The sequence below is a fragment of the Berghia stephanieae genome, chromosome 1 (assembly GCF_034508935.2).
Source record: "Berghia stephanieae isolate SIO BIC M18660-M18661 chromosome 1, UCSD_Bste_1.3, whole genome shotgun sequence".
Taxonomy (NCBI): Eukaryota; Metazoa; Mollusca; class Gastropoda; order Nudibranchia; family Aeolidiidae; genus Berghia; species Berghia stephanieae.
The window spans coordinates 104,958,299-104,971,091 of record NC_088360.1 but is presented as its reverse complement, the minus strand read 5'-3'; the positions used below and the strand labels follow the sequence as shown (position 1 = coordinate 104,971,091).

The 12,793-nt window shown below is 38.3% G+C and overlaps 1 protein-coding gene across 1 annotated transcript in view; it reads left to right on the top strand.

Moving 5' to 3' along the window:
* Positions 1-12,793, top strand: part of LOC144962657 (uncharacterized) — a 51,457-nt gene that overhangs the window by 34,313 nt on the left and 4,351 nt on the right. The window contains exons 32-43 of the mRNA XM_078895770.1: positions 1,080-1,241; positions 2,371-2,499; positions 4,004-4,110; positions 4,823-4,973; positions 5,745-5,890; positions 6,470-6,694; positions 7,529-7,703; positions 8,137-8,301; positions 9,259-9,390; positions 10,909-11,094; positions 11,553-11,708; positions 12,316-12,463. Coding sequence (XP_078751896.1) covers positions 1,080-1,241; positions 2,371-2,499; positions 4,004-4,110; positions 4,823-4,973; positions 5,745-5,890; positions 6,470-6,694; positions 7,529-7,703; positions 8,137-8,301; positions 9,259-9,390; positions 10,909-11,094; positions 11,553-11,708; positions 12,316-12,463 — 1,882 coding nt within the window. The remainder of the gene's footprint in view (positions 1-1,079; positions 1,242-2,370; positions 2,500-4,003; positions 4,111-4,822; positions 4,974-5,744; positions 5,891-6,469; positions 6,695-7,528; positions 7,704-8,136; positions 8,302-9,258; positions 9,391-10,908; positions 11,095-11,552; positions 11,709-12,315; positions 12,464-12,793) is intronic.

The window sequence follows — 12,793 nt, the reverse complement described above, 5'->3', positions numbered from 1 at the left end:
ATGATCGTATCGTATCGTATCGTATCGTTTAAGAGATAATAGACATTTAGATAACCACGCCTCTCGGACAGTCGTCATAATGTAAACAATGGCAGTGATAGGTAAACATAGCAAACTACAATATGTTTTACTATCAATAGTGTGTCTAACTAAAATACCCACTGTTCTACCGCTTGATCAATAGAATCAACATAGAAAACTACTAATGAAATTTAAACGTTTATAATATGATCGAGAAAATCGTGTGATAACTAGTCACCCATCTGACGGTATAAAAACAACAAAAAAGGCACGAAAGAGGTCAATTTCATTCACGTTATTGTCTATAAATAACCAACTATGTTTGTCCGAGCACGTGTGAAGGTGTGTCAACTTCCAAGTTTTGATTGGTAAAAATAATAGGTTCTAAAAACCTTTAAATGCTCTGTGTAACTTTTATGCACAGAAACAATTAATTTATCAGTTATATAATTAGTATTCAATGTCAATTAATTAATAATATTGAGAAATAAATATATAATACACAAATAATTGTCATAGTCAATATCCGTAGTATATTTAACTCTATTTACATTCATTTGGCATGTCCGACTTGTACATTCGAGAATTTCAAATAATTGATATACAAAATACAATAATATCCAATCCAATGTCATGTTACATTATTCGTCAAACTCAAATATAATGTTGGTAAGATCTTTATCAATGGCATTCTTAAAATTATTAACTAAATAGCAAGAAACGAAATTGACGTCACTCAGCTCTTTGTTATTTTTTTTTTTTAGCCAGCTAATTTTATGAGTAACTCTCATGATAAAAATCTTGCTGCTTAAAGCATTGAAGGAAAAAAAAATAACGATTAGGATTGAATTATAAGCTTCAATTTATTAGACGAAGAGAGATACTGTGGACGTTTTGGGTTTCCCCTTTATCGGAATGAAACACTGCAGACGAATGAGATAACATGGGAGTGGCGTTTTTAAGGTTTCACGGCGTAGATAATTATTTTTCAAATATTACTTATTGAAAAGCATTTTTGGACTTTATAAAAATTAAACTTTTCTTTGTTTTGACCACAGTTCATTGAGCATCTCCAGATGTCTATCGCCAACAGGAAGGAATTTGACATCAAACAATTGGAAGAGTTGTTGAAACACATCAGAGACAACTTGAACATCCTGGATGAAGTGTTGATGAAGAGGTCTATTGTTGACCCAGTCGCCAAGCAGAGTTTGCTCCTGGTAAGATGGGTTTAATTTTTATTACTAGTGGAACGCCCATACTATTTGTGGGGAAATATTAAAAACATTTTAAAAACTTGAGGTTTTATATAGCGCAATATCCACTAAACATGCTCAAAGCGCTTTGCAAAGTCTCCCTGTCCAATAGCAAGACTTAACATGTAGAAGAAGACATTACGGCTGTTAAGCGATATAAATTTTTTTCCGACATCGACAACGCTGTTAACGGCCAGGTACTCATTTTACACCTCAGTACAGTGAGAGAATGTGAGTAAAGAACCTTTTCCAAGGACTCAACCATGCGTCGAGCGAAGCTCGAACCCAGGACCTTCTAGACCGAAAGCGAGTGTCATACTACTAGACCACATAGCCTCACAATAAATATAAAGAAATATAAGCTATTACGAACAAGACTTATCTGTTTTAATAGTTAAATTACTGTATTGTGAAAATTAACATGGATCAAGACAAATATTTTGAGTCGTTAACGATCAAAATTGGTCCAGTGATCAAGTCTGTAGTTGCGTGCAAATGTATATGGCAACAGGCCGGCCAGATTGCGATTACCGACAATAAATAATCGATTCATATGGGTACCATCATTATGCCTTAGCAGATTTTCTAAATAATTATTTGATTCAACGCCTGATAACATTAGCCTTAATTTAAGAAAGGTTTGTTAGTTACTCATATATGAATCTATAAAAAATAGTTTTTTTTAAAGATATAGATTTGCCAGTAATTTTGTTTTCACCGTCAAAAATTTAACATGGGCTGTATCGAACATTCCCCCCCCCCCCCGCCCCCCGAGCTCTCAATTTTTAAAGGATTGTGTGCATGACATTATAAACTTGCATTTTTTTTACAATAGGCAAATCAAGTATTTTTTTTTATTAAGAAGCGTTACAATCTTGATGTTTGTTCAGTTTTCTCAACCGTACATGATGGCATGTTTTATGTAATATGTAGTTAGCCTTCGAATATAACATAAAATGACCCGTTTGCTTTCATTGTAAAATCCGGAGAACAACTTATATTTATTTTACGTGATCCACTTGAAATTTTGTGAGCTACAAAACAAGTCCCTTTGTTTGCATTTTCACTATTCATTATTTTTGTCTCCGTTCAGATTACTGTACAGAACGAATTCACAACAGAACTGTTGGAGCAATACAGAAAGATGAATGCTGAGAATCTCGACCAGAACACATCAAATGAAGTCATTAAACGCTTGTCATCCAAACTGGAGGAAATGAAGGTGAAGATTTTATTCATATCAAAAGTCGTAAACTACATTTTAAACAAATCTTTCTAGATTTCATGTTATGTAAAGCTAATTTTTGAAAAGTTATTGAACTGTTACGCATTAAAAGTGTGATGTTGATACACTCTATAACAATAAAAGTAGTCGTTCAGAGCCATAAGGCCCACGGAGACGGAGTTTATTGGCTTATGAACACACGTTTTAATCCAAGATTTTCACGAGCTTGCAGCGCCTCAAGAAAGCTAGGGCGAAGTGATTTGCTTAAAGTTACACAGTGCAGCGCTTTAAAGTGAGTTAACGCATGGTAACTTGTTCAAGGTCACAAATTGGAGCGCCTTAAAGTGAGCTAGCGTTAAGTGGTAAATTGCTCAAGGTCACGCAATGCAGCTTGAGCAACGTAATTTACTTGAGGTCTTCCGGTGCAGCGGCGAGCCTACTTCGATATCTTCTGGATACAAAGCAAAGGACATATGCTGTACCATTCCTTCCCCTCCCCCCACCCAACAACCATCAATCCTGTTAGGTAAATTAATTCGAGTAGGTGTCTTTAATTCCACTTTGATATTAGTTGAATGTATTGACATTGTAAATGAGTTATAAAAAGGTAGTATGTAAGGCTCTGTTGTTTTGTGTTGTGGCACTCGCCTTCGTATATAGTTCTGTTGCCTTGTACTGGTGTGGCACTCGCCTTCGTATGTACAGCTCTGTTGTCATGTGTTGTGACACTCGCCTTCGTATGTACAGCTCTGTTGCCTTGTGTTGTGACACTCGCCTTCGTATGTACAGCTCTCATGTCTTGTGGTGTGACACTCGCCTTCATATGAACAGCTCTGTTGTCTTGTGCTCTGACACTCGCCTTCGTATGTACTGCTCTGTTGTCTTGTGGTGTGACACTCGCCTTCGTATGTACTGCTCTGTTGTCTTGTGTTGTAACACTCGCCTTCGTATGTACTGCTCTGTTGTCTTGTGTTGTAACACTCGCCTTCGTATGTACTGCTCTGTTGTCTTGTGGTGTGACACTCGCCTTCGTATGTACTGCTTTTGTCTGTGACACTCGCTTCGTTGTCAGCTGTTGTCTTGTGGTGTGACACTCGCCTTCGTATGTACTGCTCTGTTGCCTTGTGCTCTGACACTCGCCTTCGTATGTACAGCTCTGTTGTGTTGTGGTGTAACACTCGCCTTCGGACAGGAAGGTTCGAGTCTCACTCCGAGCGACGCTTAAATGAGTTCTTGAAAAAACGCATTTTGCTAACAATCTCTAACCAAACCCAGGGGTAAAATGAGTACCTATCTCTTAATTGCGTTGTCTTTCTTTCAAAAATGTAATATGGCCTAACAGGTATCATATCTCGTACAACATTTTACGCGCTGCTCTGGGTAGGTACTCCTTGTAAAGCGCGTTGAGTTTAGTGGATATTTCGCTTTATAAATGCTCAAGTTTATTATTTTTTGCATGCATCATGTAATCGTAATAATATATTCCTACGTTTCTGTGTAGGAACACGGTGTCTTCCTTGGAGAGCGTATCGCCATGCTGTACCACAATGGCTTGATGCAAAGAGTGGTAGTACCAAACCTGGACAGCCAGGAGTACCCCATTTACAGGTATTGGTTAAAACTAGAAGTTGGGCATTGCTTAGGCTGGTTCGATGAAATGAATGGTATCTGTTTATATCGAGTAGCGGCATTTTATTTAAGGAATGACAGCTGCCTCCATAGCTTTTTGCTCTTTACTCACATTCTCTCACCGTACACCAGTTGTAAAATGAGTGCATGGCCGTTAACAGCATTGTCTCTGTCGGGAAGATATGTAATGTCGCCTAACAGGCGTCATGTCAGGTCTTAAATGCTGTGTTACTGTCGGTTAGGGACGTTTTGTAAAGCGCTTTGTGAACATTTAGTGAATATTACCCTATATAACTGCTCGTGTTTTTGGAGCACTCGCTTTACATGCAAATGGAACAGGTATAAATAAGGTTGAAGTTGGAATTATTATCCCCCCTTCCCAGTGTCCACTCAGCAGTGAGTTAGGTCTCTTAAATACTTTGCGATCGACTAATGTCCTGTATACTCGGGCTTCATGGGCCTGATTGCTCTGAAGGATTACTATGGTAGAAAATCGTGTCAGCTTGTGATGTCAGAATAATATATTCCTATGTTTCTGTGTAGGAACACGGTGTCTTCCTTGGAGAGCGTATCGCCATGCTGTACCACAATGACTTGATGCGAAGAGTGGTTGGTGATACAATTTTCTATTCCCTAATAATTCCAAAATAGCAGGAGATTATCTGTCTTGTATTGTATAATCCCTCACTAGGCAAATTGTTGAGACCAAGCGTGTGATGGTCCCAGAGTACCGTGAGTTCGAATGTCAAATGGCCTACAACGTCACCAACATGAAGAAGCCAGAACTGGTTGTCGCCTATTTCGATAAATTGAGTGAGCGTCTTACAAGACACGCCGATAAGGTAAGTCTGTAAAACTGAAGGGATGTCTTTAACCGACAAAATCTCAAGGAAATATAATATTTTGACCAGTTTGGGTATCTAAAAGTAAACAATATTTTTATTTTGTTCTCAATTAGGAACTTTTCTTGTATCAATGTGAGCTCATTATAGTGAACCAGAAGTTTCCCATACAACTGTGCTTAAAAAAAATTTACAATTTAAAAAAATCAAATTTGAAACGATTTAAGAGTAAATCACTAGCCGACATGAAGTGCCCTATACTTTTCTGTCGTCTGTTGTGATTTTAAATGATACATTAATGTTTTTATTGCCTTTGTTGTGAGATGAAGAAGGGTTTTTAGACCAAAAGTTTTTTGTTTGGTATCTTTTGTTATTTTTTTAAAAGCTTTTAAATTCATTTTGGTTTGCTAATTTTTAACAGTCCACAGCTTTTAGCCGCTTTGTATCACATAGAAATCTTTTAAAGTACGCTGACAAATTTCCCCAAACATTCGATCCACAAAGATAAAGAACTGACCAAGTGTGTATGAAAGGTGCCAGACAAAGCAAGAAAGATAAATACAAGAGAAAAAACCATCCCCAAAAATCAGTACGGTAATCAGAAGGTCTGAGGTTCGATCCCCAGTCGAGGTCGACTGATTTTTTTAGGAAGGTTTTTTTCTTGTATTTTTCTTTGTTGCTTTGTCTAGCACTTTTCATAATACTTGGTCAGTTCTTTATCTTACACCAGTGCCTGCTCCTTAATTTCTCAATTTGATATTCCGCCCACAGATTGCCGAAATTGAGAGAGCTTTGCTTAATCTTGGACAAGTCCCCAAACTGTACCTGATGTCTGAGCTCATGGATGCCCTTCACTACCTGAAATACACCACTGAATTTGGAAGCAGAACTCTGTACTCCATCAATGACCAACGCAGGTATAATACGCATAACTTCTATTTTCATTTAATTTGATATTATACCGTGTCACACCAAAAAAAAACCCAGTAAGCTTTCCCTGGTTTAAACCCGAGAGACAAATTCTAGCTTGTGGGTGAACAAAAGAGAACTACACGCCCAGATCTTGCATAATATAGCGACAAAAATATATATGCATTATTATTATTAAGCCAATCGCTTCAACAGACCTGCCTATTACTACGAAAAATTCGTAAAAGTACGAATGTTTCTCTCCAACAGCAGAAATAAGTAGACATTTTTGATTCAATACAATGTGTTAAAAAGAAAACATTGGTGCCAGTAAGCATCTATTCAGGATTTTGAAGGTTTATTTAATACTGATAAGGGTAAAATATTGATTTGTAAAGTTAATTATAGTGACTTCTATTCCTTCCTCCTGAAAACTACGAATTTTTAACATTTCAAGTTGGCAGGTCCGCTTCAAATAAGATAATATACTCAATAAGAAGAGTAAAAAGAACATTTTAATCCCTCTCCCAAAATTAAATTGTCAAGAAGTTTGCGTGTAGAATTTAAAGACCATTTTATAATTTCAGGTTCTCTTACTTGGAAAAATTGAGTCAAACAGCCACCAAGATCCAAACCCTGATCTCCGGCTTGTCTCCAATCTTCAACAAGTACGAGCAATACAACACACTTGACAACAAGAACCAAAACCAGAATCAAATGTCCATCTTGAACACAATGCCCATCGACACACGTGTCCTGGATGTGCAAGACGTCCTGGTGCAACAGAAGATGTTGAAGGAACAACTCAGAAGGTGGGATTTGTTCTCATGTACAGGCACCAGGCCACTGAGGCCATTATATATAAATATATATATATATATATATATATATATATATAATATATATATATATATATATAGTATAAAGTATGCCCTTCCGCCATGACATTGTGTTCCCAGGTGTTTACTCACATCCTCTCGCCCTACTGTTAAAATGAGTACCTGACCATTAACAGCATCTGTCCGAAAGAATGTAATATTGGTTTACAGATGTCATGTCTTGTACATTGTTAAGTGTTGCTGTTGGTCAGGGACCGATTGTAAAGCGATTTGAGAACGATTCGTGGATATTGTGCCATATATATGCTCAATCATCTAACACAAGCATGTCTCGTCCAACATCGTAAAGTGTTGTTGTTGGTCAGAGACCCCTTCTAAAGCACTTTGAGAAAGTTTAGTGGATAGTGGGCCATAAAAAATGCTCACTTATCTAACAGATGTCATGTCTCGTCCTACATCTTCAGTGATGCTGTAGGCTAGGGACCACTTGTGATGCGCTGTGAGCACGTTTAGACGATATTGCGCTGCGGAACTGAGCTCCCCAGGAATGAATGGGTAACACTGAAGAGAGCACGGGCAAAATTTGGGAGAACAGCTGGAAGCATGAAAGAGTGGGGCTGGCTGAGACTAGCTTGTGTACATGTGGATGCCCAGAGCAGACAATGGATCATATTTTTAGAGAATGCCAGGATGGGCCCAGCTGCACTGACCAAGAACTGTGGAGTGGGTTCGGTGTTGGAGCGACAAGCTATGATTTTGCGCTAAATAAATGCTCAATTTCTTTCTTCTTTTTACGATTCCTCCCAGGTTCATACAAAACCCCGATGTCTCCAACAAGGTCCTGTCCAAGGTTTTGAAGACAGCCATCGATCGTTGTGAAATGCTCCAAGAGACCCTCAAACAGAACCAAGTCCAAGTGGAAAAAGCCATGAAACAGAGGAAGCAGTATGAAAGACAAGCCGTCTCTTCTCTCTGGACTGAGGTAAAAATAAAAGACAACACAGGAACTATTCTCTTTGTTTTTGTGACAGGAAATGAACTGTTAGTATAAACGTACTCTCACAAATGTTATACTATATTTTGGTTGCTCAACACATACACACACGCATGCACACACACACACACACAAGCATATATATATATAATATATATATATATATTATATATAATATATATATATATTATATGTGTCTTTGCTTCGTACCTGAAAGGTACCGGGTACGGTTATCCGCCGCTGCGCTGTGTGGCCTTGAGCAAGTCATCTCGCCCAAGGTCAATTTGCGGCGCTGCACTGCGGCTGACGCCTGGGTTATTCCAGCTTTCTCTTGGATTATACCCCTAAAGACAAATTTCCCCTACGGGAGGAATAAAGGGAGTTTATTTATTTATCTTATTATTTAAATTCAATCCCACAGGCCTTGAACCAACAACGTTTCCTGTACGAGTCTCTGCGTAACATCTACAACAACAACCGTGACAACCTCCGCGATGTCCTCATTAGCACTGAGAGAATCGACGCCCTGGAGAAGGAAGTGGCCGAGATTGAAAATGACCATCAACAGATTTTGGACTCTCGTGAGGTAAACAGTGTGTTGGGAACGAAATCGATTTTCTTGAATCGACGTGCACTTATTTGCAAGTCTGATAACCCAATTCATTATAGGATCATTGTTGTAACGGAAATCTAAAGAAAAAATGACGCAAAAAATTGTCCATATCAATAATATTAAACTAAGCTCATAAGTGGGTTCGGATGCTAGACCTGCATATATGTACACGTTGTCTTTAACTGTTATTTAGAGGAATGCTTTTGGCACCGATTATGTTGTAACGACTCCGGTTTTTCAATCTCTTGTTTATTATCTATAATAGGATTCAATACTCTGATGTCACGTCAGCGCTGCAACCAGCAGCTTGGTTCTAAACAAATACAATCGGTACTTTTTTATTCTTCTTGCTGGCTAGAACTTTTTCACATGTCATGTGATCAGAATGTATAAAAGTCAAAGTATGATCAAATTTATGTTTTTCTCCGCTGGATACACTTTTATGCTCGTCGGAAAAGTATTTCATAAGGGCGTCCACCATTTTCCCGATAGTTTAGAACCAGTTACTAAGTTACTATGCGTCATGACGAGGGAAGTGACGTCACGACTGTTGAAGCCTATTTCTAAGAGTGGACAAACTTACAGATCACACGACACAGAGAAACAACAAGCCACACGCTGTTGGATAACAGACAGTCCCATGTGGATGGTGCCTTGTGATTATTACACAGTCAGAGGAGAGATATGAATAAGATAACACAGGAATCCAAAATGTGTATTGTGTTTTATTAAAGTAAAAACAAAAATGAATACACCAGCTTCATATAAGAGAACAATATTTATATTTTTACTGTTTTTGTTGTTGTTGGCTCAAGAAAGGGTTTGATCCCGAAACGTTTCATTTTTTGTATTTTTGTCATTTCTCGAAGCTGTTATAAGCATATTTTGTTCGTTAAGTATTTTATTAGATAGAATACTTTTTTTTCTCAGCCCGATGACCAGCCCAAACAACAATGGATGCAACCTTTGACCCCCTATCAATATCTGCCCAATGGGGTCACTGCTCTCATGAACATCACCTGGGGCAATGAGTATGATCTCAACAGGAACGCCAAGATTCAGGTGAGTTGTGTTCTATTTCAAAATTGGCTGTTTTTCTTCATATTCTCATCATCCTCCTCCTCCTCCTCCTCCTCCTCCTTCTTCTTCTTCTTCTTCTTCTTCTTCTTCTTCTTCTTCTTCTTCTTCTTCTTCTTCGTTCGGGCAGCCAACCCCATCATTCTGGCTATAAGAGCTGCACCTTGTTGTATGCGCTCAGAGCGGTCAGGGATTAACTAGTAGATTATGACCAATCAAAACATGGAATTTGTGACACACCTTCACATGTGCTCGGACAAACATAGTTATTGGTTGTTTATAAACAATAAAGTGAATGAATTCGACTTTGATCGGATCACTGTTATTGTTATCATACCACCAAATATGTGACTAGTTGTCACACGATTTGCTCAATCATATTATAGATAGTATGCGCTTGGCTAAGAAGCTCATAATATTGCCATCCGGAAGTGTAACGGACCAACACACAAAGCTGTATGTATCCATAAACGTTTATAGTCAGGTTAATACAGTTCAGTGAGCATTACTCATAAACGCTGATGGCAAAAAACAATATCAAAGACCTGAGTGACGTCATCTTAGAACTATCTTTCGACGTTTAAGTTTAACATAGATATATCTGTGTTGGTTTTATTCATCAAGTAGAAAAGTGGATATTTTGCCTAGACACATACCATCAATAGTAAAATCTGTGTTGTTTGCTATGTTTACCAATCACTGTCATTCTTTACACCATGACGACTGTCTCAGAGGCGTGGTTTTCTATGTGTCTATTGTTCATCACATTGAGCTGTCACTATTTCTTCTTGCAGATTGTTTCATGCATTCCTCTGTGAATCTTAGGAAAAAGCTCTGTTTCCTTTATGTTGTGTTTGATAGGTAGATTGTGCATGTAAAGGAGTGGGTGATACAGGTGCTATGTCTGCATGGAGACAGTTGTAGTTTGATGTCTGTTGACATTTAATTTGCCCATGAAGGTATTTGTAAAGGACAGACAGCCTACATTGTTTTCGGCGATTTATCAATGTTGGCAATCAACCAGTAGATTTTTGACCAATCAAAATATGGAAATTGTGACACACATTCACACGTGCTCGGACAAACATGGTTGGTTGTTTATAAACAATAACGTGTATGAAATCGACTTCTCTCTCTGATCGTTGTCATTGTTTGTATAGATAGTATGCGCTAGGCTAAGAAGCTCATAACATTGCCATCCGGAAGTATAACGGACCAACACACAAAACTGTGTGTATCCATGAACGTTTATAGTCATGTTAATACAGTTCAGTGAGCATTACTCATAAACGCGGATGGCAAAAAAAAACAATAACAAATAACTGAGTGGCGTCATCTTCGAACTATCTATACACCCCAAAATGCGTGAGAAGGTATCACACGATTTTCTCTATCATATTATAAATGTTTACACAAAATTTTCCGTGTTGGTTCTATTGAACACATGGAAAAGTAATACAGATTATCCCCATTGGTTGCTTAATCCTTCATCTCCTCTTCCAGTTCATGGCCAGCCGTAGCGTGGAACAGATCATGTACTTGTTCAGACAAATGGATGCCGTGTTGAGGAGTGAAGATGTTGTCAACGCCGTCAACCGTAGACTGGGAGACCTACCTTGGTTGGCTGACAGCGTCATGCAAAGGTTCAACACCTTCAACCATTTCCATCTTATTGCTCAGGCTGAGAAGGTATGGGACGGTTAAATGTGGATCATTATCATCATCATCATCATCATCATCATCATCATCATCATCATCATCATCATCATCATCATCATCATCATCATCATCATCATCATTATCATCATCATCATCATCATCATCATCATTATCATCATCATCATCATCATTATCATCATCATCATCATCATATTTTTCAACCTCCTGCTCATCGTCGTGGTTATCACCATTCTCATCATTAAAGTCTCCTCCTCCTCCTCCTCTTCCTCCTCCTCCTCTTTCTTCTTCTCCTCCTCCTCCTCCTCCTCCTCCTCCTCCTCCTCCTCCTTCTTCTTCTTCTTCTTCTTCTTCTTCTTCTTCTTCTTCTTCTTCTTCTTCTTCTTCTTCTTCTTCTTCTCCTCCTCCTCCTCCTCCTCTTGCTCCACCTCCTTCTCATGACTCACCAATTTGTTAACCAATCTATCCAGGAGAATCTGCCAGAGATGTTGTTGAACAAAATCCGTTACGCCCAAGACTTCTTCAAGGCCACCTTCTGGAACGAATACAAACGTCAACCTGCCTCTAAGAGCATCTCAGAGAACCAATTCCAAGCTGTGGTTGACATCTCAGAACGCAATGAACAGGTAAAAATTGTGCGGCTATGTGGTCTTGTGGTATGGCACTCGCTTTCGGATCGGAAGGTCCTGGATTCGAGCTTCGCTCGGCGCATAGTTGAGTCCTTGGAGAAGGCTCTTTACTCATATTCTCTCACCGTACTCAGGTGCAACATGAGTACCTGGCCGTTAACAACGTTGTCTCTGTCCGAAAAAATATGTAACATCGATTAACAGGCGTCATGTCCCGTCCTAAATGTTATATGTTGCTGTTGTCAAGGGATCTCTTGTAAAGCGCTTTGAGCACATTTAGTGGATATTGCGCTAGATAAAAGCTTAATTTAAAAAAAAGTAAAATAACACCATTATTTTTTTTTCATAAATAGCAATGTGAAATTGAATGTAAGCTTAAATTTAATATACGAAAACAAATAAAATGGACGTTTCGGGTTTCTCCTTTATCAACAAAACAGGATGAATGAAACACTACAGACGAATGAGATAATGTGGTAGTGGCGTTGTTAAGATTAATAAACAAAAAATGATGGGCAGGAAATTGTATGCTCCTTTGTAAGTAAATACACTTTTGTTTCCTATTCAGATGTGTTTTTTGTTGGGTTTTTTTTCACCATTATAGTTTGACTTGTTCTTGTTGAACAACGAAGAATCCAACGTTTACCAAGGACTCAAGCTGTGGAGATGGGCCAAAGACTTCCCTGTCATTCAGACCTACAAGCCCTTGAGGGAGAAAATCATGTCTTACCTCACCTACAACCGTTTGCCTAGTGAGTATTTCATTTACTAAATTCAGAAATTTAGGAGCAGGCACCGATCTATGATAAAGAACTGAACAAGTGTGTATGCTTTGTTTAGCTGACCGATAATCAGAAGGTCTGAGGTTCGGTCCCCAGTCGAGGTCGTTGATTTTTTGGGATGGTTTTTTTTTCTTGTACTTTTCTTTCTTGCTTTGTCTGGCACCTTTCATACACACTTGTTTGGTTCTTTAGTTTATTTATTTCAGACCTTATTACTTGAAAATATTTTTTTAAAATTGTAGTTTTTTGGACATTAAAAAAAGTAAGCGTTTATAAAGAGCAATATACAATAAACGTGCT